Source organism: Lipophrys pholis (assembly GCF_963383615.2).
Source record: "Lipophrys pholis genome assembly, chromosome: 1".
NCBI classification, from domain to species: domain Eukaryota; kingdom Metazoa; phylum Chordata; class Actinopteri; order Blenniiformes; family Blenniidae; genus Lipophrys; species Lipophrys pholis.
Window position 1 is genome coordinate 46069559 of NC_137635.1, and position 27832 is coordinate 46097390.

Here is a 27832-nt window from a genome sequence, read left to right on the forward strand (position 1 = left end):
TCTTTTTTTCACTGTGACAAATTAAGAGATGGTAGCGTTTTGGAGATTTTCAAAAGATGTAAGAAAAAAACAAAAAAATAAAAATAAACTAAATGAAACAAAAACAAAGCAAACAAACCCAGAAAAACCAAACGAGTAACACTAAATAAACTAAAATATCCATGACAAACAAACAGAATCAAAGAATCATAAATAATCAATCCCCCTCCCCCCCAAAAAACAACACAAAGCAAAACACCAAAGAGTACACATAACCCAAAATAAAACAAACAACCCAAAACAAAAAAACAAACAAAAAAAACAAAACAACATAATCTCGATGGCTTTGTTTGGCACTCCTTCATTGAATCCATGCTAAAAAGCTCCTGCACTGTTAAATGTAGTTTAAAAAGTGTATTTTATAATGACAGAATCAAATTCATCCAAACAATTTTTTTATTGACTGTTTGAAAAAAAAAAAAATTGATCATCAGAGGCATTTTGTTGCAATTTGAACAATAAAACACAGCAATTGTTTACAAAACATTGTCAACAAACTCATTGGATTGAAATGGCCAGTGGAGCTTGAGTCCTATGTTTCCTGCTTCAGACACATCAGAGCACGAAAAAAAAAGCTTCCTCCTCCTGAAGGACACTGACTTCCTCTCATTTAAGGGAAATACTGGCTGCAGAGTCACTGCAGGTCACAGAGAGCTCAGAAAGCCCAGAGTCTGAGTCCTGAGCATCCTTGGGAGGAGCTGCTGCCTCTTTCTACTGGGTGCATCAGAAACAACAGAGCAGCAGACAAACAGACTCAGACCAGGGTCTGCTGTGGGGTCCTGGCTCGGGTAGGACATGGTTATGAAGGGCTGTTCCAGTTTGGCCATCACGGCAGCAGTTTCACATAAGGTTGTCTATTACCCTGAATGTGAGAACCAGAATCTTGAAATCAATGTGTCGGTGAACCACGACCCAGTAGAGCTGTTGGAGCACTGGGGTGATGTGGTGGGTGGAGAAGGTTCGAGTGATGATCCGGGCAGTTGAGTTGGAGTTTATGGAGGGTCTTTTGAGGAAATCCATGGAAAAGGGAGTTCCAATTGTCCAGACGTGAAGTGCCGGGGGATGGCGGATATGTCAGTGAATTATTATTATTATTATTACCTCCTGCTCTGATTGGAGATATAATTCTTCATTGTGCAAAAAGTGTAGATATCAAACTGATTTAGCTGGCGGCCTCTTACTCTGCAGGTGTAGCACAAGAGTCTGTGGACTCACAAGCGCCCCCTACCATCAGGTGGAAGAACTGCCTTCAGTAACTTCAGTCTTTCACTCATACTGTGACGTTAGCAGGGAAAACAAACCACCAGAAGAGCCTTGTTTCGGTTTCCATTTAGTTTAATGTAAATATATATTTAAAAAAAAAACTTTTTCTTCCTATCACAACAATGAAGAACAGGAAACTTGGTTGACCACAAGTAAACACAGTATTCCCACATGTGCTTTCACAGTTATCCGGTGTCTGTTGTGTATCTAAGTAAATGGAGTCAGAGTCTAAAGCAAAAACAAGATCCGAGTAAAGATCCAATAGGAAGTCCAACATGTGTCCGTTAGGAGACTTGTGGCTGGTGCTCGTACGTCTCCGTGAAGCTGCTCTCATAGTCTTTGTGCAAGTCCAAAGCTCCGTACAGACCCTCCAGTATGGCCAGTACTCTGCTCTGGACCGAGTCCACCTGCTCCACCGGGCAGTACTCATCCAGACTGGACCTGAACACATCGGAAACAGACATTTAACCTTCAGAGCAGCTCAGATCTGGACGGACTACAGCCGTGATGACGGATGTGGGATGTGCAGGGAGCAAACCAACACTCATGGTTAGAATACCACGTAAAGTCCTTTTGTAGGATAAGAAAGTCGTGAGTCACTCAGAAATTAAGGTGTGTTCTCCTTTTGAGACGTTCGGGTTGGAGAATCTTTTGTCTGAAAGGTTTGACCCGGCAAAGAGCGAAGGAATCGGTCCTTTAGAGAACACTGGACTTATTTCATGTGTGTTGTTTACGCAAGTGAAGAGTCCAATTATTAAATAATGGCTGTGTTGATGTTGATGTGATGAGCATTCTGAAAGTAGTGCAACGTTGCCATAGAAACTAGTAGACACGGTATACATGTAAATGTCACATGCTCCGGAGATAGCAAGATCTGTAATTATCACGCGATGATGAAAATCAGTGAACAGGCCAAAATCTTAAAATAAAGAAGGCTAATTATACCCTGACTGGAATTTTTGTATTTTTAATGATTTTGAAGACGCCTTTGTTGTGACGCAGGCTTAGGGCCCGTTTAGCACAACATTTCAAGGGATAACCGATACGCGTTTTTCTGTTTCCCGTGTTTTCCCGGAGATGGTGTCAGAGTGTTTTGATAAAGTTGTGTTTCTCCCCCAAGGGCCGTGCAAACGGACACTCAAAATGCAAGGAAACTTTTTTGTCTTCACTTGGAAAAAAAAAACAACCCCAAAACAAACAAAAAACTAAACGTGTGTTTTGAGTTGTTGACCTGGACATGGTGACCAGTGTGGGCACAGGCAGAGCCTTCAGGAACAGCTGGACGGCGGCGATGAGCCCGTCGATCTCCTCCTCCGTGCTGATGTGATGAGGCAGCTCCACCAAGTCGCAGGTCAACCCGGCCTGATGGACCTGAGAGAGGGAACGGATCAGAGCCGGCTCCAGACACGAAGCCCTCGGTGGGCTCCAGCCACACAACCGGCTACGAACACACCGCGAGAGGAACACCCAGGAATAGCAACGATTTACACTTACTGGTACTTAAAGCGGCAAAAATGTCATACAAACCATGGGACAATTCAACTGGAGTTCACAAAACGACTTTATAGAATTGGAGTCTCAATCCAGTAAACTGTGGAAGATTCCAGACAAATTAGAGGGAAAACTCAATGATTCTGAGGTTCATGTTAGTGGGTCCATTAATTAAAGAAATTAAAGAAAATCTGTGGAAAGCCAATGAGGTATTGGGCTTTGGAATAACAGATATAAGCGCTGAAACAAACTGGGTGTTGTAATTTGTAACTTGGAATTTAGCTGCAGGTCCAGTCTGGAAGAATAAGTCAAATTACCCATCATCACATGAAGTAATAAGGTATAATGTGTTTTTATTGAACGACCTGCAGAGGCGTTGCTTCAGTAGACAATAGAGAATAGTGTGTGGGGCGGGGGCGTCCCTAATGTCGTCCTGTTAACGTGTCCACGTGTGATTGGTTAAAACCCTGGAGATCAAGTTTGTACCTGTCGTGCATCTTGCAGCCGCCATTCATAAATGTGACTGATCACGTGGTGAAATCATACTATTAAGGAGGAGTCCATTTAGAAATGACTGCATTTATAATACAAGTACAGTAATTTATTTATAGTGGCTCCACGACCCATCACCTGTGCAAAACAGAAATAGTTTAAAGTCTCAACGCTTCTTACCATTTCATAGTCAGGAGACGGATTTCTTGCCTTTAAACTGGAAACCAGTCGATCTAATGACGACATGCTGCGAAGACAAGCACAGAGAGAAGGATGATAAACTGGATTTAAAATGACTTGCACACATTTCCTTTGAGTTTTGGGTGAAGATTATGTGTTTGGTCGTCGGAAAAGTTTGAAATCCATCATATTAGAATAAATTATGTTTGAATTAGAACATTTAAAAACCTTTTTAATGTCTTCAGGTGAGACTTTATAACTCACTAACTATATAACTGCTGTTTTGTCCAGAAGTGAGGGGAGTCCGGTATTTCCTTCTGGGATTAATAAAGTACTTCTATTCTAGTCTATAATGTCATACTTGTCTGAAAAATGATGGAAAAGAAGGTTGAAAGCTCTAAAATCAGGAACAAAAACAACTATAAAAGCAATGAAATGTTTACCATCCTAAACTGTGACTGAAACTTCATAACTGCAACATAAATTTTTGTACGCATTTCAAAACTACTGTATATATGAAACTTTCGAAGCTGTGTTTCAACGCGTTTTGCGGCTCCACGTCAATTTTGATTTGGTGGAAAATCACAAAAATGGGTCAGAAAGGTTGCAGACCCCTGCTGTAGGCCACCACAACCCTCCCAGCGTATCCTCCTGACACACAGATTTTCCCTCCAGATAACTATTTGGCAAGGCCACGCCCCCTTGTAAATCCTTGTAGAATGATGAGCTGCATTACAGTTCATCGTCATTGTTTCTGTACATTTACCCGGGGTTGCTGGACCAGCGCGTGACCGCCTCCTCTCCGTCATCCTCCAGCAGATCGGCAAACACCGCCTCCAGATCCTCCAACTGACGTGTCCGCCTATCGACACACTCCTCCAGTTCCTCCTGCACACACACACACGTTAATCTGAGCATTCTTCTCTTTAATCATCGAGGCGAAAACACAGCACATCTACTAAAATTAGTCTTTGAGGAATCCTCCATTACTCGTTCTCCTCCATGCTGCATTCATAAAGAGGGATTGTTTTCGATAAGTGAAACCACTGCCGACAAAATATCTAGTTAAAACAAAGCGTCTCACCTCATTAGCATTCGGGCGCGGTGCTTGGAAGCTGTAGAGCTCCTTCAGGATGCCGTATTCCTCCTGCACGGAGTTAATGCGAGGAACAGGTCAAGCTCCAGGAAGAAACCATGTTACAGTTCAGTGACAGCGAGACACAAAACACGTGGCGACATCTGCGATCCAACGTTGACAAGTCTTCATATGCTATCTACAAATTAGAGCTCGATATTCTCTTCAGCCGTCGGGATCATCGGTGCCTACTTAACTCTTTCACAAAGTTGTGACACTCTTTCTCAAGCCCTTGTCTTGTTCTAAACCATCAAACCTGTGATTACAGCTGGATGACGCATCGGCGTCCTGCAAGCCAATAAGCTTGATTTAAACTTTGGCCATCTACAATAATTTAAAGAAAAATTGGTATCCACTGGTGTAACACACTGGTGGAGTGGAAATGTGTTCAGCGGAGGGACAAAACTCCCCTAATCTGGTCTGTGCAGGAAGAATACCAGGAGAAACAAATCAGCGAGCTCAGTTCAGAGAAGGATTCAGAGGGAGGAAATGTCATGAAGACTGTGGAAGGTGCATAGTGCAGCTGCCCGACTCCTTTTTTTATTATCTATAATGAAAGTTTCAGTAGCTAAACTGGAAACTTTTTAGTTCAGAGAAAAAAAAACAACCCATTTTGAACTACATTTTGCTTGTTTGTACTGTAACTTCTGTATTCATGTGGAGGCTTTCTGTTCCGGCTGAAGCGTTTGTATCGTTGCATCCACCAGGTACAAGGGGGAGAAAAAAATGGTGCGACGCACAGAGTGTGTTTACAATCCGTTTATCTACTCGTTTATTCCTTTTGCGGTTATTTAAGTTCATGAGTATGCGACTGCAGAAAAAGAGGAAAGAAAAAGTAGAAAAAATAAAATAAATGACAGGATGCACATGGAGAGTCCTCCCACTTCTTTTGAAGCATGTTAAGAACTTCCATTGTTTGCATTTTATATGCTCGTTCATTCAGCCCTTTGCATTTGTGTTTACGGCTTTTTATTATTCACGTTGTCACATTTGTATTTGTGTGGCATTAACTCTTCATAATGTGGCTTTTGTTTTCACGCTGGAGCTTTTGAATTGTCACTTTTTGTTCACGCGTCTGTTCCTTTTGTAGCTTTCCTATCTGTTTCGCAGCTTTGTATTCAGGCTTTTGTGTCCCCAATTTGTGTTTGGACATGTGTTTTTGTTTTTGACCCTTTTAGCCACCATATCTAAATTTGCAAGCAGAGAAGCTTGCACACGAATAGTGTGGTAGAATAACAAAGTGTGCACATATCCAAGATTATCTGTAAAATGCTGCTTTAACAGAACAAAAATGTCTTACTGGTGTTTCGCAAATCTGTTGGATGAGTTCTCCAACACCTTATTTTTGTGGGTCAAGCAAACAATCTGTAATAAACCGTTAAAGTAATGCAATATCTGTTTGTTAAATGAGTACAAAGCAATGTAAACCACTTGTAGTGTGACACATACCTGTGTGTACAGCTCCTTGAAAGGATTTTTACAAGTGAAAAAATCCAAATCAATGTCCAGGATGTACGGCTCCGTCTCACTGAGGAAAGGAGATACTCTCTTAACTACATAACTGGTGGATCCTTCATCATCGCCATCGTCCTCTCTGAGGTCTGTCCCATTGATGCCGCGTCCTGTCTGGTTGTTGCTGCCCTCTGCTGGTGGCAGGCTGTCAGTGTCGGCCGTCTGTGAGCATCCGGCCTCATCGGCGCTGCACCAGTCTGTACGAGCTCGCTTAGCACGTTGCTTCTCCGTTTCCGCCTCCGTTTTCTGCCCTGGAGGGAAACATGAGGCAGATGAGAGGCTGAATTAGGGTTAAACTAAACCTCTTGTCTCAGAGAAGAAGTGTTTTAGTTTAATTCTACAACGATGAAGAGTACAAAGTGATCTGAGAGCTATTAAAAATACAACAATTTCAAAGGGTGCAAGGTCATCGAATAAGAATTGTGATTGAGCTGAGATCTGCAGGAATAGTTGAACACATTGGAGTGGAAGAGTGGATCAATGCAGTAAGAAGCTGCTTGAGATGTTTAGAGGCTGTTAATGCTGAAGGAGCTCCTGAAGTGTCACAGTAATTATAAGAAGGTGTTGGGGTCAGCGTGTGATCAGAATATGCAAATTACCCTAGTGGTAGGCTACCGGAAGGTTCTACCCTGTCAGAGGTAATTTACATATAAACGAATCGCCAAACAGAAGTAAATTGTTATTTACGGGTTGACAATTACTGATCACTAGCGGTAGGCCACCAAAGTAATGGATTACTGGAGTAATAGATTACTAAGGTAATGTACCAAGTGTAAGTTATGCAAAGCTATAAAGGTTGATTGGAGTAAATAGTCAGTTATCGGCCAACAGCTTTGAGCTAAAAAGGGTCGCCTGACGGGAGGAACCTCCACGGGGTCCAATCGCGAAGGCGGTCCACCAGTGGCACGACCGGTCAACAGGCGTGACGGGTCACTCCTTTGTTGACAACTGCGGGTCAGTGGCGTGACCTACCGAAGCGCCTGTGGGCCCACAGGAGGCGACTCGCTGGAGTAACCGGGGAAAAGCTCAAGCTGCGAAGGCGTCACAAATGGCTATTGACCTATCAATGAACAACGGTACTTGATTACGAGTGATGATTAAATTACGGAGAGCAACCTATGATTCAAGTTATCAATGAAACAAACCTGCGATTTGTAAGTCAATAACTGAGGGGAGGCTGAATTACTTCGGTGGAGTGGACCACCGAAGGTGATCTGCAAGTAATTTAGAATGGATTGTTAATCAAACAAGTTTGGTTATTTATCTAATAACAATCGGGAGTAATCAAGGAGGAGTTGGAATTAATTAAGTAAAGTCGGGGTTTACTAATTAAATACAATGAGTTATTTGAATGAGCTAAACCATTGAAATTGAATTAAATGCAGTTAGGATTATTAATTGGATAAACTTGCGCTTTATGAATTAATAATACTGGATAATTGGATGCTGAGATGCACGAAAACCACTTAAAAATGATTAAAAGCACTCTTGAGTATTAATTGAATAAATTGACTAATTTATTAATTAATAAAGCATACAAATTATCTATCTGCAACAAAAATAAATGAACAATAGCTTAGAGACAATTCAAGTTGTGATTAGGTTAACTGGGTAACAGATCAATCAATAATAGTGCGGGTAATTAACCACAGAAAATGCGATGAAACACTTAAAATTATTTAAAAGCAATGCGGGTTATTCCCGTGGAAAACCTGCATTCATTCGCCAACGCCTCCTAGGTGTGTTAAATTACCCAAAGCGTTAAAATCATTGAAATTGATTTAAACCATTCAAACTATTAATCAATTGAATATTACCGTTACTTAATCAAAGTCGGGGCACCAGCTGAAGTTAGGGTCTTAAACGAAACATCAGTCTTAAAAAAAGAAAGTTCAATTAAAATGTTTAAATTATTATTTCTGATTGAAATGATAATCGCAATTTAACTGAAGCAGGAAAGGAAGGCTGTAAATCCGAGCACTGACTGTTACAACCAGCAGTTGTCGCTGAAAAGCACACAAAAACCACCAAGAATCGTTCAATTCAACTATTAAGTGTTTATTAACAAACGTCTATTCCTAAATCATCAATCTATGAATCACATCTAATCAATAAACATCAAGCAAGATCTCATAAAACAACACAATACAAAACAAAGCCAGCTAATAAAGTGTGTGTGTGTGTGTGTGAGTGTGTGTGTGTGTGTGTGTGTGTGTTCGAGTGTGGGGGAGCGATGTGTGTGAGTGGGTGTGTGTGTGTTCGAGTGTGGGGAGCGATGTGTGTGTGTGTGTGTGCGGGTTTGTGGAGCGAAAGGGGCGTGACTTGGTGAGAGGGTAATGACCACGAACGTCCACCAGAGGGAGGTAGACGTCGGCGGTCCGGTGTAATCACCCGATCTGGCCACTAGGTGCGCGTCGGCGCGCGGGGCAGTTGTGATGACTTAATGCAACCACCAGATGGCGGTACGAGCGGTTGCAATTACCCACGCGACTACCGGAGGGCGCCAAACGGCTCGGCGACCCGGCGAGGAAATCGATGTGATTACCCACCCGGTCACCAGAGGCGCTCGGCGTGCTCTGCCTGGGATAGCGTGACGTCACTGAGCTCCGCACGGGCCGTAGCCGTCGGGAGCGCGCCGGATTCCTTGTGGCCGAGAAATCCGAGCCGCAGTGAACTACACACGGTCCCAGGGACGCACTGAAAGGAGGCGCTTGGAGGCAGCGGCGGCCGTACCGTGCGCTGGTTAGTGAACAGGGAAACAGAGGAGAAGAGGAGAGAGAGAGAGGAGAGAGGAGGGGGTGTCTGACTGTGTACACTGACGCGACCGCCTCAGCTTACACGTACAGAGTCCAAAAGCGGCTGTTCAGGCAGATATGGACTCTGGGAGCAGAAGCGTGAGCTGAGGATGAGGAGGCTCGCGCGTGCGTGCGATGATTCGCGTGGATGGCCGTCCACGCGTAGACACAAAAGTACTCAGAAACAGGGATCGGCGTCCCAAAGTTACAAGTACCAACAATAAACACACAGCAATAATAATATCACGTTATTCTAATTCCTGCCCAGACTCTAAGCCTTACTTGGTTGGACGAGGGGGAAACGTGCTTCCGTGGCCAGGTGAAATCCGTCGATTTGTGGCCGCGGGCGGTTCTCTGGCGTCCCAGAAAATAGAGACCTGACGTGGACTACGGAGGGGAAACCCGTAGTGTGATCCGAGGGGCGATCAGCAGCTTCTTGCGATGAGGGGGGGAGTGAAGAAGCGATGCTCAGGTCGGTCTGCAGACGAGCGTGCGGTTGCAGCGCGCGCTCGGGGTCCGGATGATGCAAACAAAAAAAAGGAAGAAAAAAAAAAAAGAAGGGGAAACCAAAAATAAAGGGAATTCCCGCTTTTCTTGAGCTCGTCCAGCGAGGTGAAGAAAATTCAGGCCCGGTCCAGGTGCGTTAACACGAGGCGCTTTGTCTCCTTACGAAAAGGTGCGTCTGGGTTGACGCGATTTCGTTTTGGAAGAGGCTGGATCTCTTCCCGGGCCTGAATTTATACCGTTATGATGTCTTCCGGGCTCCCCGCGGCGTTGGCCGTGGTTCAGCCAATCCACGCGGGGTTGGCTTGCGCGTCACCGGGCCGGTGACCCGGTGATGACGGGATTTTGGGTCCCCCTGCCGTCGAGCTGCAGTGCCGCAGCTAGAGGAGGGGGGACCCGGGGGCCCCCCAGGGGGGGGTCATGTGATCAATGGCGAATTTTCCAGGGTTGAGCACATGGTTTCTTTGTTCTCAAAGAAACGTGGCTCACCCCCCTCCTCGCCCCCCCCCCCTTCCTCATGAGGGTGAGTGAACAAAGGATTTTGGCTCCAACATCCCCCCTTTGTTCCGAAGAGTGGGATGCAGGTCACAGTCTTTGGAGCAAACCTGGGCCGAACAATCCATAGAATCTGTGAACGTCCCCATGTCCTGTGAAACATACTGTCCTTCTCTGTCCACCAGTTCACATGTGAGGTTATTTCCTGAGCAGGCTGGGCTAGTCTGGGCAGGCTAAGGCTAGTCTGGGCAGACTTACTATTTCTATTCTAACTATCTAAGCACACATACATTTCATTTCTTAAGGGTCGTCACCAGTGAACATGAAAGAGGTAGGAAAGGGACAGGAGAGTGAGAAATAGGAAGGGAACGGGTGGTTAGGAAAAGGGTTAGTAGGCCGTGCCTTCACCTCTTGGTTGGGTGAGGGCTGGCCTATTGTGTGTTTGTGGATGGGCCCACAAAACGTGGCGAGACCAGGGTCAGGGAATCCAGTCGGGCCTGTAGTTTCTGGATGTACTTGTACATCGCGTACGCCACTACGGCCGTGATGATCCAGCCACTGAGCAACATTCCGAGCGCTGCCATGCTGATGGGATGGTCTTGGTATGGGTGTCCACCTGCCCGCCTAGGGAAAGTGGCTGAGAGCCCTGTGGGCTTTAAATTGAATTTAATCAATTTGGTTCCCTCAGCCAGAAGCTGGCTTTGGAGGGTGGCATCAATTGTGAAATTGTGCCCGACGAATGCATCCATCATCTCAATCTCCACCTCGTGTCGGTCGGCATCGAGATGATGGAGGATTATGTCGTCAATGTGTACTGTAGCCCCTGGTGGGACATTGAGGAATATTGTTTGATTGGGCAGGGTGAGCTTGGTGGCTATGTCATGGCGGTCGTAGGACATGGTCGCTTCAGAATGAGGTGTGTTGACGAGCCATCGACTACCTGCTCTCTCTACTCTGGTCTCGGTTCCTTCATCTTTGATGGACAAACTACCTTGACATTTCTGCTCCGGGGCGTCTGCCCTCAGCCCACATAGATAGTTGGTGACATCTCTAATGAAAGGGTTGCTGGGACAGATCCAGTGAATGTCTTTGGTGTTTGTGCACATGCTGAGATTGGGGACCAGGTAGAGTGAGGGGTTGTCGTCGTGGTAGGCGAGTGTGGGTGGCGTTCGGAGGTGTACGTGTGTGTTACCCTCCCAGAATCCCACATTCAATACGGTTTTTAAACGGTACACATTCTGCTTTTCAATGATTGGTAGGTTTAGGATAAATCCTAACTCTAGGTTCTGTGGGTTCACAGAGATCGGAATAGCACTGCCGAGACTATATGCCAGATGTACCTGTGAAGGTTGTACAACAGTGGTGGTAGTGGTCTTGAGAATCTGTTCAACCAGTGTTAGTGGAACTAAGTACGTGGGGATCTTCCCGGTACTGAGGCTACTCACGGAGGAACTGACTTCTCTAAGGAGATCTTGCATAAGATCCCTGACTATTCGCACATACGTTATGTCCTCACTGACGATACTTGACAAGGTTGTTAAGGCATGCAAGGTGTTATTGATTAAAGCAGAATGCAAGTTTACAGTGAGTATGGTTCCCTGAACCGTTTTGGTCAAGCCTTGTAACTGTTCACTCTGTATTAGGAGTCTCTGTTGGATTTCCGGCATTTCTTCTTCGAGTTCCCCGACATGTCTCTGAAGGGCCTTCAGGCTGACCGAGTTGGCTGCGGAGAGGCCAATCGAGAACAGCGAGCCGATGCCTGCTGCTGCGGAGAGCAGTGCACCGAGGAACCGCTTGGGTCGCTTACCGTCGCTGAGGTCTTTCTCAGTGACCATGAATTTGTCCAACTGTTCAAGCATGTGAACCGTTGCCTGTTTCGCATGCTCGATGGTGTCGGTGGTCTGGATTCCGCTTAGCCTTCCCTCAGTCAGCTGGGGGGGCTTGCGGATGTGGTTGCGGTATACATCCCAGGGGTCTAGGCGCACGTAGAACCTCTGGGTGTATAAGCCGCACCGGGTGATGAGAAGTCCAGGCGACCCCTGAAGGATGATGCCCGTTGGGGGGCCTGGTTCAACTATCACCATGGATGAGGTGACTCGGAGGCTGAGCAGGATGCCAAAAATCCAAGGGAGATCCATCCTGGAACAGATGAAGCGGAGAGATGTGATCACTATTGGGGAGTGGATGGTGGTAGCAGGGTTAGTGCATGCAGGGTGTTATTTGCATGCAAGTTGCCAGGCCCTACTAGTGAGCTTGTTATTGGTCTTGGCCGAGAAGTTCTCCCCCCTCGCTTGGAGGGGTTTCAACCTCTCGGCCCGGGAGACTGAATGGCTTGAATGGTTTGATCTGATTTGCATGGACCCATTTGTATACCGGGGGTTGTCTTAGCTTTGGGATCCTGATCCGGTAAGCCACCGGTGACAGTTTCCCCACGATTTCAAACGGGCCCGACCACCTCGGGAGGAACTTCCTTGAGGTCCCTGCGGGATGAGCATATTTGAAGTAGAACACCTTGTCGCCCACCTGGTACTCCTTTGGGGATGCAGCGCGATCATAGTAGGCCTTTGCCCCCTGAGCGCTGGCTTCCAAGTTTCCTTGGGCCCAGGAGAAGGTGGTTTTAAGGTGTTCCCGCAAATCGGTCACGTATTGATGTGCAGTGTAGGCTGTGGCCACACTGACATCTTCGGGGTGGTACAACAAGTGGAGTGGAAGGGTCATTTCCCTGCCGGTCATCATCTCAAAGGGAGTGACTCCTGTGGAGCGGTGCGGGGTGGACCGAATGGCCATGAGCACCAGGGGGAGTTTCACGTCCCAATCCTTACCATTGCTGCTGACATACTTCCTGAGCATGTGCGTGATGGTACGGTTGGCCCGTTCAACTTGACCAGATGACTGGGGGTGGTATGCCAGATGGAATTTTACCTCCACTCCTAAGATGTGGTACAGGTTTGTCATGACTTGGGACGTGAAGTGAGTACCTCTGTCGGAGTCGATGGAAAGGGGAAGTCCCCAGCGGCTGAACACGTGGTTCAGAAGGAGCACAGCGGTCGTGGTGGCTGTGTCGTTGGGTGCTGGGAGGCACTCGACCCACTTGGTGAAGGAGCAAGTGACTGTGAGGAGGTATTTGTTACCTCTGGCGGACTTGGGGACAGGTCCGACCCAGTCTACTTGCAGGTGCGACCACGGGAAAGTGACCCCCCTCCTTTGGAGTGGGGCTCGGTTCAGTGGTTGTGACGGTTGGAACTGGCAGCAAACTAGGCAGCTCTGGACGTATAGTTTGGTGTCATGGGCCATGGTGGGCCAGTATGCCACCTGCTGGAGGGTTTGGAGGGTTGCGTGGGAGCCGCGGTGGCCACCCACCGGTAAATCATGTGCGTGTGCTAACATGATTCCCCTGTGGTCGGTGGGAACCACCCAACGGGTGGGACCCTGGCCTTTAGTGTGAACCAACAAGCCCTTCTCTAGCGTCAGGTGTGGCAGCTCGCGGAAGAAGGCTTTCAGTTCGGTTGGGCTGCCCGCTGGAGCTTGTGGGGTCCCGTCCGTGTACAGGTCCTCCACCAGCTGTCGGACAATCACGAGCACGGGGTCTTGTTCCTGCATCGCGATCAGGTCTGCATCACTTGGCTTGCGTCCGAGGTGAAGTGTCTGTGCGTCAGCGTCGGCACCCTCTTGCCTCTCTCGCGCTTGCCTGCGGGTGATAGCGTTGACCCCACACGGTTGAGGAGGGAGCCACTCGTGTCGGAATTCCCAAGGCCTACCCTGTTCTGCCCCCAGCTTGGCTAAGCGATCAGCCTCATCATTCCCAGCTTTGTCGGGTCCTTCAACTTGGGAATGACCCTTGACCTTTTTCCAGTACACAGTCATTCCCTTGTCAGTGACGAGCTGGTCACATGTCAAAAACAGCTCGGCGTGTTTGACGTCTTTGTTCCGGGCATTCTTCATGCCATTCGCTTTCCACGTGGGGAAGTGCGAAATGAAGCTATGGCGGGCATAGTTCGACTCAGAACAAATCACCAGTTGTCTGATGGATTGCCCAGCTGCTTGCTGGAGGGCGATGACCACTGCTGCGATTTCGGCGTACTGACTGGTTTTCGGACCCAGCTGGAAGTGATCAGGCACCTCGCTTCTGCCGACCCAAACAATGCCCACGCCTGCCCTCATTTGGCTGTCGTGGTGGAAAGAGCAACCATCGACATAGACTTTCGGCATGCCGTCACAGATGTTTTCATCATGGTAATGATGATTGGAAGGGAGGGTCTGTGTCTTGACCAGGAGAGGTTGGATGTTGGACTGTCCCTCACAGTCACAATGTTGGCACGCAGCCAGACCTTGGCCCAAAGCCATTTTGTGGTTTTGTGCGTATTTAACCTCGATGTCATAACCTTGGAGTGCCATCATCCAGGCCGCGATGCGGCTGTTGGACACGCGTCCTTCCCTGAGACGTTGGCTGTTCAGGAAAGAGACTGGTTGATGGCAGGTTTCGATTGTCACCTTCTGACCCCCAATGTAGCTGCGGAAGTGCTCCACAGCCCAGACGGTGGCGAGGAGAGATTTCTCACAGTCGGAGAACTTAATCTCTACACTGCTAAGAGGTCGGCTGGCGTAGGCCACGACTCTCTTGTCTGTGTCGTACTTCTGTGCCAGAGCCGCGCTCAGGCATTGAGCAGAGAACCCTGCCTCAAGGAGGAACTCTTTGTCCTTATCTGGGTACGCCAGACAGGGTGCCACGCAGAGTTTCTCCTTCATGAGGCGGAAGGATTGTTCTTGGGGGGCTCCCCACTCAAAGGCCTTGTCTTTGCGGAGGAGTTCTGTGAGGGGTCTGGCAATGTCCGCATAATCCTCGATGAATTGACGGGAGTAGTTGCAGACCCCAAGAAAGCTCCTCAGTTCTGACACATTAGTTGGGGCTTTGATGTCTTGGATGGCGCGAATCCTCCCCGCTTGGGGTTCGATTCCGTCAGCGCCAACTGTTAACCCCACGTATTCAACCCTGGTACGGCACCACTGACCTTTGCGAAGTGCCAGTTTGGCGCCTGCCGCCAGGAGCTGGTTCAAGACGTGTCTTATCTCGGCTAAATGCTCCTCAAAGGTGCAGCTTCTCATGAGGATGTCATCCACATAGATGAGGTTGCCTCGGGCGGCGGCGTCACTCATCGCTTTGTGGAGGAAGATGTTGAACTCAGATGGTGAGTTTGAGTAGCCGAATGGGCACCGGTTCCAGGTGTACTGGCGGTTGCCAAAGGAAAAAGCAAGTTTGTACTGGTCAGATGGATCCACTTTCATGGTCCAAAATCCATTTGCCACGTCGACTGTGGAAAAGAAACGAGCACCTTTTACTTTGGCCAGCTCCTGATCCAGGTGGATCATGGGCCAGCGAGAAAGAGGAACCTGTTTGTTCAGCGGGCGATAGTCGATGGTAAGCCGCCATTTACCAGTGGGTTTTAATACTGGCCAGATTGGCGAGTTGTACGTCGAGTTGCACTCTCGGATAATGTTCTTCTCTCGCAGTTTGTCAAGGATCTCCTGGATGGATTCATAGGCAGCCAGCGGGATTCTGTACTGGCGTACGAAGGATGGTGGCGCCATTGGGTCGGTAGGAATGCGCACTAGGTGAAGGTCTGTAACCCCACAATCATGTGCATCCCTAGCAAAGATCGCTTGAAATTCGCGGAAAACATTTCTGAGTGCTTCTCGTTGTTCCCGTGTCGTGAGAGCATCTGCTTTTTCAAGTTGCTGCTCCATCTCTGACTCAAAACCAGAGTACGGTTCCTCCGGTGCAGACCCTGGCTGCCCACCGGGGTTCTCAGCACTTTCTGGTTGAGTCGCCAGCGCGTACACTATCATGTCACCTTCGGTGCTGAGGGTTGAACCACAGATTGCCTCCTGTGCGAGGGCTTCGTGACGAGCAATGGTGATCATGCGGGTGGGGAACGTGTACAACACCTTGTCGAGTGTCTCGTCCCTGATGAGGGATGGAGGTAGGTCGCCAATGACGGGCACCCTGAGCTCGAAGTCGTGAAATGAGCTGTCGACCAAGACGCCTAGTGGTTTTCCCGCATTCACCTGAACCGGATTGTGGGTCAGGTTCTGGACTAGCAGGTAGGCTGAGCGGTTGGTTAGCTCTAGAAGGGGTGTGCCACAAATTGTCAGGCAAAGGTCAGAAAAGCACGGTAAGGGTTGAAAGAATGCTTGTGGGCCAAGCATCCTCTGCCCCTTGAGAAGTGCGAGACGGATTGGGAACCCGGCTGTCCGTGCTGGAATTGTGGCTTCCAACTCACTAGCAGCGTGACACGCCTGCGGGATCGTCTGACCGGATGCCATTTGCTCCGGCTCGGTCGTCAGATGCTGCGTGTCCGCGCTCGCCAGTGACCACAAAACCTGGTTCACGGCGTCCAGCTGGACTCCAAGCCTGACAAGGAGATCCGCTCCTATGTGACAAGGAGGGCGGAGCTGCGGGACGACACTCATATAGTGCATGGCTTTCTTCTGCCCTATCTGCACGGAGAGGGCACATACACCAGTTGCTTTGATTAGTGTCTGCGGCGACCCTGCAGCAAGCAGGCGATGGCTGTGCTGCACTTGGACAAGGAGTGCGTTGTGTTGGCACAGATCCTTTAGAAGATCGGCATCAATGGCAGATTTCTCTGACCACAGAGCCAAGAGTGTCTCTGGGACCAAGGTCCCATTCAGGTGTACCCCCCCCACGATGTGGGGATTGTATAGTGGAGATCCATCGTTCGCCAGTGCGCATAGGAATGATGGATGCTCTCTCAGAGACTGATAGCTCCTAGACTGCCGCGACTGCTGGCCGTCAGGGAGCATGACAAGAGGGGTGTTTGAGCCAGATTCTTTGGAAGGCGTACACATGGGATTAGAACTTCTGGACTCGATGGCAGCGTTCATGCTGTCAGAAGAGGGAGGGTCCATGTCTGGACCGATTCGAGTCGGGTTGCGTACTTGGGCCCAAAGGTACCCGCGACGGCAATCGATCAGTGGGGCTAATCGGTTAAGGAGATCTTGGCCAATGAGTAATGGTTCTGTGTCCAGCGTGGTGACATAGATGGGATGCACCAAAGACATCTCTTGGAAAGTGACATCCACCCAGACGCGTTGGGTGATGGGTGAAGTGTCCTGAGTGAAGCTTCTGATGTTAATGCTGCAAGCTTCGACCTGCAGTGGCTTTCCAAGAGACAGCAGAGCTCTCGCAAGCTCGGCGAAGGTGGCTGAACACATTAGGCTTATTTCGGACCCGGAATCTAACAGCGCGAGGGCGTTTACACATCCTCCCACCACCACGGATGTGTAGATGCGGTTGGCGTTCTCTCGGTGCACGAGATTGCCTAAGAAAGTCAGGAACGGCAAATCGGTGGACTGGGAAGCTGTCGTTCTTGAACGTTCTCCCGCCTCACCTGTTTCTCCCCCCCACCCGACAAGGTAAACCTTGTTTGTGGTGGGTCGGGGCCGCCGCTCTAGTCAGGAGGGGGGGGGCCTACGTCCCCGTCCCCTTGAGGGGGGGTGGCGCCCCCTTTGGTTGGACAGGTCCAAGTTCTGTACAGCCTCTTTGATGCAGGTTTGAACCCACTGCTGTAGCTCAGTCTTTAACTGGTCAGCTCTGTAGCGACCGTGGTCCCTTTCCGAACCTTTCATTTTCCACTTTGAATTCGGGTCGGGCCCTTTCTTCGGTTGGAAGTTTTGTTCTGACCTGGCCCATTTTCCACCCTTTTGATTCGGTGGAGTACCCTTCTGGCTCTGTTGTCCCCCCTTTTGATTTGGTTGTGCGCCTTTCTGCTCAGACGGAGAGGGTGTACCAGACCCTCCTCCAGCATTCGTTCTGGGTGTCGGCAACTCATCGCCCTCAAGCCTCAAATCCGTGTTTTCCCTTGGCTCCATTTCCAGGACCCTCTGGTCAATGTCAGGCTTCTTACCCGGGCATTGACGCAATTCCCACACCATCTGCGCGTGCTGGCGCAGTTCCTTCATGGTGGGTTTGGCGGTCCTGCAAAATAGAGCCACATCGAACCTCCCACTGTCGTGGAGGTTGTTGACAAACAGAGACTTGAAGGCGTGATCTTCCTCCAACCCCGGTGCATTGCGGCCTTGGAAGTAGGCCACTCGTAGGCGCCTGTAATACTCCTTTGGAGGTTCAGACTTCCGTTGGGTGATCGCGAATGCACCAAACGTTGCCGAAGCAGGGTCATTGTACAATGAATACTCTTCCCGGAGAGCCTGGCAGAGGGTGGAGTACCGGTCTCGGGTGTCTGGCGGCAGGGATTCCATGAAAAAATGGACTGTTCTGGACGTTGTTTTCCAGAGAAGCTTTAGCTTCTCCCGCATGGAAGGACGTGCGATGTCGAGGAGGCAGCGTTCAACCTCACGGAGGTAGTCCTCGATACTCGCGTCCTTGTTGCTCGGGTCAAAGCGTTCGATGTCCTTTGCGAGGGATTCGAGCTGGCGGGTCCGGACATCCCACCCCCTCACGGGACTGGGGCCGTCAGAGTCCTCTGACGACAGTTCCCCGTGGACTGCTGTCTGACGCGGGTCGGGGCCGCTAGGGCCATACAAGGGAGGTCTACTGGGGTGTAGAGGCACCCTCCTGGACCCCTGCTCCCGACTGCTAGCGTCGCGTGGGGGCTGCAGATGGGAAGGAGTGGCGGAGTCGTCGAAGCGCACCGTGCTGCGGCTGCGCGTGGGCTGAAAAGAATCACCATCTAAGCTATATGAGGCGTCATACCTCTGCGTTGTGGCGCATGAGGAGTCGATAGTGCCAGACCTCTCTGGCGAAGCCAGATTACGACGACCCCAATTAGGGTCACGTTGCGCACCTAGGGTGGCAGTGTAAAGCTGGTGTCGGAGATTTTCTTCCCTCTCCATGCCCATCGCGATTAGCGACTGAGCTTCTTCTAGGTTTTCCTTTAACTCCTGGATCTGAGGCTCACTCTCTAGTGTGCACTCATCGACCTTCGTCTCCTTATGAGGAGGCAGAGCCCGTTGCTTCTCGGGCTCTGAAGGCTGATCCTCGTCCTTGGAGGCGTCCAGCTCCTGTCGGAGGCGAGCGTTGTCCTTGGATAGCCTCTGGTTGTCCAGACGCAGCCGATCCGTACGCTCCTCCGCCTCCTTTGACTGTAGCTCTGCTCTACGCTGGTAGAGCAGGCTGATCTGGCCCAGGACGTCCGGCACTGTACGTGCCGGCTTGTCCCCTGGGTTGTTGACAAAACTTACCAGCTCTCGGATCTTTTCTTCGCAAATCTCAACGCTGTAGCGTTCGAGATTTGCTTTCTCCTCCAAGGAGAGACGGACGAGGTGGGACACCACGTCTCGTATGGCCGGCTCAGTTAGCACCGGCGGAGCCTCGGCTCCCTGTGCCCGGGAACTCTTACCCTCCATTGAGTGGTTGAGATTTACGCCCGAAGTCAACAACGTTAGCTGTGGTTAACGGCAAATTAGCTTTGCTACTGCACAGGTAACGGCTGTACCTGTGTCTTACAAACCTCTCGGTTTCGTTAATTGCTCGAGCTGCACCCTATCCAAGTTAGTCAGATGCGTCTAACACCTTGGCGAGCAATATTGTTAGTGTCTATTAATCGTAGTCAGAAATCTTAACACAGCGTGTTAATCATGCGTAGAATGCAGGGAAAGCAAGGCACTAACCACTTCACAACTGATTTCACACCACAAGTGACTTTGTTCGACAGTGCTGAAAAAGTGTATCTTGAAAACCAATTCTGGGAGAATAAAGTTAACGGCTACACCTTAAGTGAACGATTCAGGATTATTTTGTGCAGTTATTCGTAACAATGCTGGCTTACAACAGCCTCACACGGGGCACCATTATGTTGGGGTCAGCGTGTGATCAGAATATGCAAATTACCCTAGTGGTAGGCTACCGGAAGGTTCTACCCTGTCAGAGGTAATTTACATATAAACGAATCGCCAAACAGAAGTAAATTGTTATTTACGGGTTGACAATTACTGATCACTAGCGGTAGGCCACCAAAGTAATGGATTACTGGAGTAATAGATTACTAAGGTAATGTACCAAGTGTAAGTTATGCAAAGCTATAAAGGTTGATTGGAGTAAATAGTCAGTTATCGGCCAACAGCTTTGAGCTAAAAAGGGTCGCCTGACGGGAGGAACCTCCACGGGGTCCAATCGCGAAGGCGGTCCACCAGTGGCACGACCGGTCAACAGGCGTGACGGGTCACTCCTTTGTTGACAACTGCGGGTCAGTGGCGTGACCTACCGAAGCGCCTGTGGGCCCACAGGAGGCGACTCGCTGGAGTAACCGGGGAAAAGCTCAAGCTGCGAAGGCGTCACAAATGGCTATTGACCTATCAATGAACAACGGTACTTGATTACGAGTGATGATTAAATTACGGAGAGCAACCTATGATTCAAGTTATCAATGAAACAAACCTGCGATTTGTAAGTCAATAACTGAGGGGAGGCTGAATTACTTCGGTGGAGTGGACCACCGAAGGTGATCTGCAAGTAATTTAGAATGGATTGTTAATCAAACAAGTTTGGTTATTTATCTAATAACAATCGGGAGTAATCAAGGAGGAGTTGGAATTAATTAAGTAAAGTCGGGGTTTACTAATTAAATACAATGAGTTATTTGAATGAGCTAAACCATTGAAATTGAATTAAATGCAGTTAGGATTATTAATTGGATAAACTTGCGCTTTATGAATTAATAATACTGGATAATTGGATGCTGAGATGCACGAAAACCACTTAAAAATGATTAAAAGCACTCTTGAGTATTAATTGAATAAATTGACTAATTTATTAATTAATAAAGCATACAAATTATCTATCTGCAACAAAAATAAATGAACAATAGCTTAGAGACAATTCAAGTTGTGATTAGGTTAACTGGGTAACAGATCAATCAATAATAGTGCGGGTAATTAACCACAGAAAATGCGATGAAACACTTAAAATTATTTAAAAGCAATGCGGGTTATTCCCGTGGAAAACCTGCATTCATTCGCCAACGCCTCCTAGGTGTGTTAAATTACCCAAAGCGTTAAAATCATTGAAATTGATTTAAACCATTCAAACTATTAATCAATTGAATATTACCGTTACTTAATCAAAGTCGGGGCACCAGCTGAAGTTAGGGTCTTAAACGAAACATCAGTCTTAAAAAAAGAAAGTTCAATTAAAATGTTTAAATTATTATTTCTGATTGAAATGATAATCGCAATTTAACTGAAGCAGGAAAGGAAGGCTGTAAATCCGAGCACTGACTGTTACAACCAGCAGTTGTCGCTGAAAAGCACACAAAAACCACCAAGAATCGTTCAATTCAACTATTAAGTGTTTATTAACAAACGTCTATTCCTAAATCATCAATCTATGAATCACATCTAATCAATAAACATCAAGCAAGATCTCATAAAACAACACAATACAAAACAAAGCCAGCTAATAAAGTGTGTGTGTGTGTGTGTGAGTGTGTGTGTGTGTGTGTGTGTGTGTTCGAGTGTGGGGGAGCGATGTGTGTGAGTGGGTGTGTGTGTGTTCGAGTGTGGGGAGCGATGTGTGTGTGTGTGTGTGCGGGTTTGTGGAGCGAAAGGGGCGTGACTTGGTGAGAGGGTAATGACCACGAACGTCCACCAGAGGGAGGTAGACGTCGGCGGTCCGGTGTAATCACCCGATCTGGCCACTAGGTGCGCGTCGGCGCGCGGGGCAGTTGTGATGACTTAATGCAACCACCAGATGGCGGTACGAGCGGTTGCAATTACCCACGCGACTACCGGAGGGCGCCAAACGGCTCGGCGACCCGGCGAGGAAATCGATGTGATTACCCACCCGGTCACCAGAGGCGCTCGGCGTGCTCTGCCTGGGATAGCGTGACGTCACTGAGCTCCGCACGGGCCGTAGCCGTCGGGAGCGCGCCGGATTCCTTGTGGCCGAGAAATCCGAGCCGCAGTGAACTACACACGGTCCCAGGGACGCACTGAAAGGAGGCGCTTGGAGGCAGCGGCGGCCGTACCGTGCGCTGGTTAGTGAACAGGGAAACAGAGGAGAAGAGGAGAGAGAGAGAGGAGAGAGGAGGGGGTGTCTGACTGTGTACACTGACGCGACCGCCTCAGCTTACACGTACAGAGTCCAAAAGCGGCTGTTCAGGCAGATATGGACTCTGGGAGCAGAAGCGTGAGCTGAGGATGAGGAGGCTCGCGCGTGCGTGCGATGATTCGCGTGGATGGCCGTCCACGCGTAGACACAAAAGTACTCAGAAACAGGGATCGGCGTCCCAAAGTTACAAGTACCAACAATAAACACACAGCAATAATAATATCACGTTATTCTAATTCCTGCCCAGACTCTAAGCCTTACTTGGTTGGACGAGGGGGAAACGTGCTTCCGTGGCCAGGTGAAATCCGTCGATTTGTGGCCGCGGGCGGTTCTCTGGCGTCCCAGAAAATAGAGACCTGACGTGGACTACGGAGGGGAAACCCGTAGTGTGATCCGAGGGGCGATCAGCAGCTTCTTGCGATGAGGGGGGGAGTGAAGAAGCGATGCTCAGGTCGGTCTGCAGACGAGCGTGCGGTTGCAGCGCGCGCTCGGGGTCCGGATGATGCAAACAAAAAAAAGGAAGAAAAAAAAAAAAGAAGGGGAAACCAAAAATAAAGGGAATTCCCGCTTTTCTTGAGCTCGTCCAGCGAGGTGAAGAAAATTCAGGCCCGGTCCAGGTGCGTTAACACGAGGCGCTTTGTCTCCTTACGAAAAGGTGCGTCTGGGTTGACGCGATTTCGTTTTGGAAGAGGCTGGATCTCTTCCCGGGCCTGAATTTATACCGTTATGATGTCTTCCGGGCTCCCCGCGGCGTTGGCCGTGGTTCAGCCAATCCACGCGGGGTTGGCTTGCGCGTCACCGGGCCGGTGACCCGGTGATGACGGGATTTTGGGTCCCCCTGCCGTCGAGCTGCAGTGCCGCAGCTAGAGGAGGGGGGACCCGGGGGCCCCCCAGGGGGGGGTCATGTGATCAATGGCGAATTTTCCAGGGTTGAGCACATGGTTTCTTTGTTCTCAAAGAAACGTGGCTCACCCCCCTCCTCGCCCCCCCCCCCTTCCTCATGAGGGTGAGTGAACAAAGGATTTTGGCTCCAACAAAGGTTACCTATGAGTTTCTTCTTCCTCGACTTCAATATCAAATATTTACTCCCTTCGATCTAAAGTCAGCAGGATATTCCTCTTTTCTGGTAAGTCGATTCACTGGAGTATTTACTGAAATATAACCCTCCTAAACCCGTCAAATGCATCACGAAATGGATTGATTTAGAGCAGGGGTGTCAAACATAAGGCCAAAACTGGCCCGCAAGAGGCTCCAAGCCGGGCCGGCAAACAATCAAGAAAATTGTCAACATTTCAAAGAAAACACAGATTTAATTATTTTTAGCAAGTTTCTTAAGAATAGTGAACACAAGACAACATTGTGACCTAAACTGAGATATCGGTATGAAAGATGACTACCTCGTTGCTCTCAAACAAGATTCAAAGCCATGTTCTCAGGGCGAGTGTGTAAAAACACCCATAATGCAACAGTGACATCAGAAGTATTTTGGATATTTCTCTGTCGTGATGAAAATGAGCTTCATGTTGACCTTGTGGTAATTTCAGTCGTAATTGTTTGGTTATTTCTAAAAATAAAGTCATTTTCCTCACGTATACTGTGCACCACGACGAAGAAAATCTTTATTCTAAACTTTAAATTTAAAGGTTATTATGGCGCTATTTTACTTGACCGGCCCACTCAATATGAAACGGGGCTGTTTGGCGCCCCTGAACCAAAATGTGTTCTACATCACTTGTTTAGACTCTTGTCGCTTGTTGAATGAAAAGGATTCACAAGCCAACTCTTTGACCCCGTCCAACCACCGGCTATAGTTGAGGCATGTACCTGTGATCGCCCGATGACTCGGCTTCGCCGGATCAACTCTGACCACGTTCAGCTGGAGAGGCTTGGAGTTCTCCAGCTGGTCCGCACAGACATACAGCCCATCGCTGAGGAAGTAGTTATCAGTGCTCGTCACTCTTATGAGGAGAGAAAAAAACCCAAAACAAACAGTTGTCATGACGTGAGTAAAGATGACACACCGGCATCATAAGTGTTCTCCTTTCTCGTCTTTGTCCTACCTGATGGTGGTGGTGGACGAGTCTCTGCCCACGGCCATCCTGTGCTCTCCTTCTCTGATCTGCTGGGCCCAGTAAGGATGCAGCCAGGCCACACAGGAGACGTGACCCGCGTACACCATGGGCATGATCCAGTTCTCTATACTGAGCTCACTGGGATACAAGACAATGGAGAACCCGTCATTGTCGTGGAACGTCCATCTACCTACTGGGCTGAATGTAGTGCCTGAACTCAAATGTGTTGGATGCAACCTTTGATCTACAAGGTCAACTACACCTACAGACTGGAGGAAATTCATAGAGGGGGTCAGGATGACAAAAAAAACTAAACAAATGGAGCTAAAAAATGCTAGATTGTATTGAGTAAGACGCATTTTGTTTTTGAGTTTTGTTGTTTGATTTTTTTCACTCACGCAGTTTTTGCCCAATGACTCTCATATAGAATCAAGATATGTGTAGAAGTTCCTTCTCCAATTTGACGGGACTGTGGTTAGCACTTGAAGACACTGGTTTGTGTTTCTATTCATTCTTTCTCATTATTCAAGCTTCTTTCCATCATATAAACTCTTTGTTAAATAGTGAATTTGTTGGAATTGGTCACCTGTCCAGGACCCTATGGATGGATTTATTTATGACAAACACATGAGAGATCATGAATGCTACATTAGTGGAGGACTGGTTTGAGAGTGAGGTGAATAAATAAATAAAATGACAGATGACAGAAGATGTTATAGAACAGAAGTTATGGATATTTCTAAAGAGTATAAATTTGAATTTGTTGTATTTAACCGAGAAAACGTCACCAGTATTAAGAATCTCTCAGGAAAACTGACAGAACTATGAAAAAAGATGGTAATAATCTTCTTTCCACTAATAAAGGCGGCTGCCGAGACCCTGAGGGAGAATCCTACAACGAGACGAGCCGAGGCCACCGAGCGCGGTACTGCCAGACACATGAAGCCCACCCGAAGAGCTTCTCCTTGTCGAACACCATGTCGGCACACATGTTGACGGGGATGAGGAGGTCGGGGTGGGAGTCCAGGTGAACCATCTTGATGTTCTCCATCGGCAGGTGCCTCGATGCGATGGCCCGATAAATGTGACGCACCACCTGATCGGAAACACATGGTTAAAATCCCCCCACGATTCAGCATATGTACTGCAATAGTCAGCCACAGAATATGAGCCCGGATGTTCATTTCATTTTTAAGAACAAAAAGAACACAAATAAAGGCATGCATTAACACATAAGGAGTGAGATGTGGTATTGCTGTACACGGTGTGTTATCTAAGGTTTGATCTGTGTGTCGTTATAAAAATCTATCCATTTCTTTCAATGACTCAGAAACTATTCCAATTGCACACAGTATTGTTGTTGAGGGCGATGGTAATTTGTAGGCTCATTAACAGATAATCCGTGAATCCCTGTATTCTCTCATCAGAGTTGGGAACCTTTTATCTTATTGTAATAGTACATAGTAGTATAGTATAAGTGATCCCTGCAGAGGCCGGTGTGGCTACTGATGCTCTGCTCTTAAAGAACTGATCCACTCTCTACGAGGAAATTCTAACAAGGAAGCAAGTTCCTTCTTATATGGCTGAACTCATTAAAAATGGGACAAAATCACAACACCCCACCAAAAACAATGTTTAACCTATACCGTTTAAAAAGAAGTACCACGTATAGATCAATGTCCAGTCCTATTTTAACGAGTTGTACAATATGGAGCTCCTGTGAAGACTTAATTTCCTCATGTGGCAAAGAAAAGGAGCAAGTTTTAAGGAATTAACCCTCAATATCTTCGAAACCAATAAAGACATGTGCAAGAATAATCTACGGAGACATATGTAATACATTAAAAAGATCAAATGTGTCAAGTGTTGGACTCACATCGTGGTGGTCCTCCACCACCCACACCGGCAGCTCCTTGTAGAGCCTCTTCAGCCGGGCACAGCTCATCGGGATTCCCGGTATCAAACGTCCGCGGTCCCTCGGCCTCACTGCGGCATCTTCCACCCGGTTAAAAAAACCGTTTGAAAGCTAAAAACAGGGATGTTTTTACTCTCCGCCGCTGCTGCTGTCCCTCAAACAGCTTACCACGGCGCCGGAAATGACGACAGCTTTGTTATTTTGATCGGGTGGAAACAAGAAAAAGAAAAGCGTTCCGCCACACCTGGACTATTTTGTGAGGGAGTAGAGTAAACTAAACTAAACTAAACTAAACTAAATTAATTAACCCCCTTTGGGAAAATTTATTTTTCTGTAGTTACCCGTCCTGTTTCTTGGATGTGGTGTGCTGCCACATTAAGGCACTCTGGGAGCTGGTGGGGGTCAAGGGTCATGCTCAGGGACATGCAGTGTTGACCTGCCCCCCTTGGGATTAAAATCTATGAATTTCTAATACAAAATCCTCCTCTCTTACCTCTAGGCTACCACTATACTACTGTATCCCTTCATCCTGAAGTCCAAGTCTGAAAACCTTTAAGACCTGAAGGGGCAAGACAAATTTATTTCGAGACCAGCATTCAGACACGAGGCAATTCACAGTGATTCAGAAGGAAATAAAGGAAATACATTAAAACAGAGTGATTACGAATGGAGAATGAATAAAGTAAAAACCTTATTTAGATAATGGTAATAAAATAAGTAAAATATATATTATATTGCAAAGCCTGAGCAGATGATAATGTTTTAAGTCCTGATTTAAAGGAAGTGAGTCTGTCAGCATGAAGTTTGTTCCACAGGTGAGGAGCGTAGGAACTAAGCGCTGCTTCATCTTGTTTCTAGGGACACTAAGTAAACCTTTTCCTGAGGACCTCAGGGGTCTGGAGGTTTTATATTCTACTAGGAAATCTGAGCAGTATTTAGGCTCAAGACCATTCAGAGCTTTATAGTCAAGAAGTCAGATTTTGAAGTGGATCCTTTGACACACAATTACAACCACATTTCTGTTTGTTGTTTTTGCAACTTTACACCAAATAAAACATTTGGTATATTTGGTAAAATACTGGAACTATTTTGGTTGTTCTTTGGTTGTTCTTATTGGGTGTTAGTTGTTTTAGTATTTTCAACTCTTCTCGATGTTGTGCTGTTCAACATAATTTTGAATTTTCCCTAACTCTTGACATTGTCTCATGTTTAAGCCTTTTGCACGAATTAACAAATGTTGCCCTTTTCAAAATAATCTATGTCAGCAAATTTACCTCCAGTTTTGACTCTATTGGATGGTTTGTCTTCTTTTGGCTTTTAGCCATTTCCATTAAACAAAATATTGAATGTTTGTTTTTTTCCCGGAGTCAGAAAAGTCACATTAAAATCTTTTTTATTCACTTCCCATACTTTATAGACTGGATGTCTCTGGTAACAAGTTACTTTGGTTACAGTTTGCAACCCTTTTACCTCAGGTGGAGGCTTCGGCTACAGATGCTGGTGGGATTGCAGATGCCAACATTTGTTTTTTGCTCCCCAGTTACTGTATTGAACAGAGCCAATATAGTATGCACTGCAACAGATGGAGCAAGTGTCTAGGTAGCAAACCACCATCCTGTGTTTACACAGCTTAAACAGAAGCAGCCTAATTTACAGTTCATTCGCTGCGTATGCCATTCCCTGAACCTTGTAACTAAGAAAACAACACGGCAGCTCCCTGGCAATATTGAATATATAATTAGAGAGACTTACAGCTGGTTTGCTCATTCTGCAAAGCCTCAGAGTGACTACCAGGCTCTTTATGAGGCTGTTAACAGCCGAGGATGTCCTCTGAAAGAGCTTTTTTTTCCAGGT

General features: G+C 47.7%; 1 protein-coding gene across 2 annotated transcripts; it reads right to left on the bottom strand.

Annotated features, from left to right (window-relative positions):
• Window positions 1-419: 419 nt before the first annotated feature.
• Window positions 420-26167, bottom strand: cUnh5orf22 (chromosome Un C5orf22 homolog). 2 transcript variants are annotated; one of them, XM_080479391.1, is made up of 10 exons: window positions 25940-26167; window positions 25014-25159; window positions 24052-24201; window positions 23816-23949; window positions 6050-6363; window positions 4550-4612; window positions 4232-4353; window positions 3466-3532; window positions 2534-2673; window positions 420-1743 (listed from the first exon to the last, which is right to left on the bottom strand). In XM_080479391.1, exons 1-10 carry the CDS (start codon window positions 26006-26008, stop codon window positions 1587-1589), a joined length of 1362 nt encoding a protein of 453 aa, XP_080335517.1. In that variant the 5' UTR covers window positions 26009-26167; the 3' UTR covers window positions 420-1586. The 2 variants fall into 2 exon arrangements, with proteins under 2 accessions (XP_080335517.1, XP_080335518.1); XM_080479392.1 differs by having other exon boundaries at window positions 23816-23919; window positions 25940-26127.
• Window positions 26168-27832: the final 1665 nt, after the last annotated feature.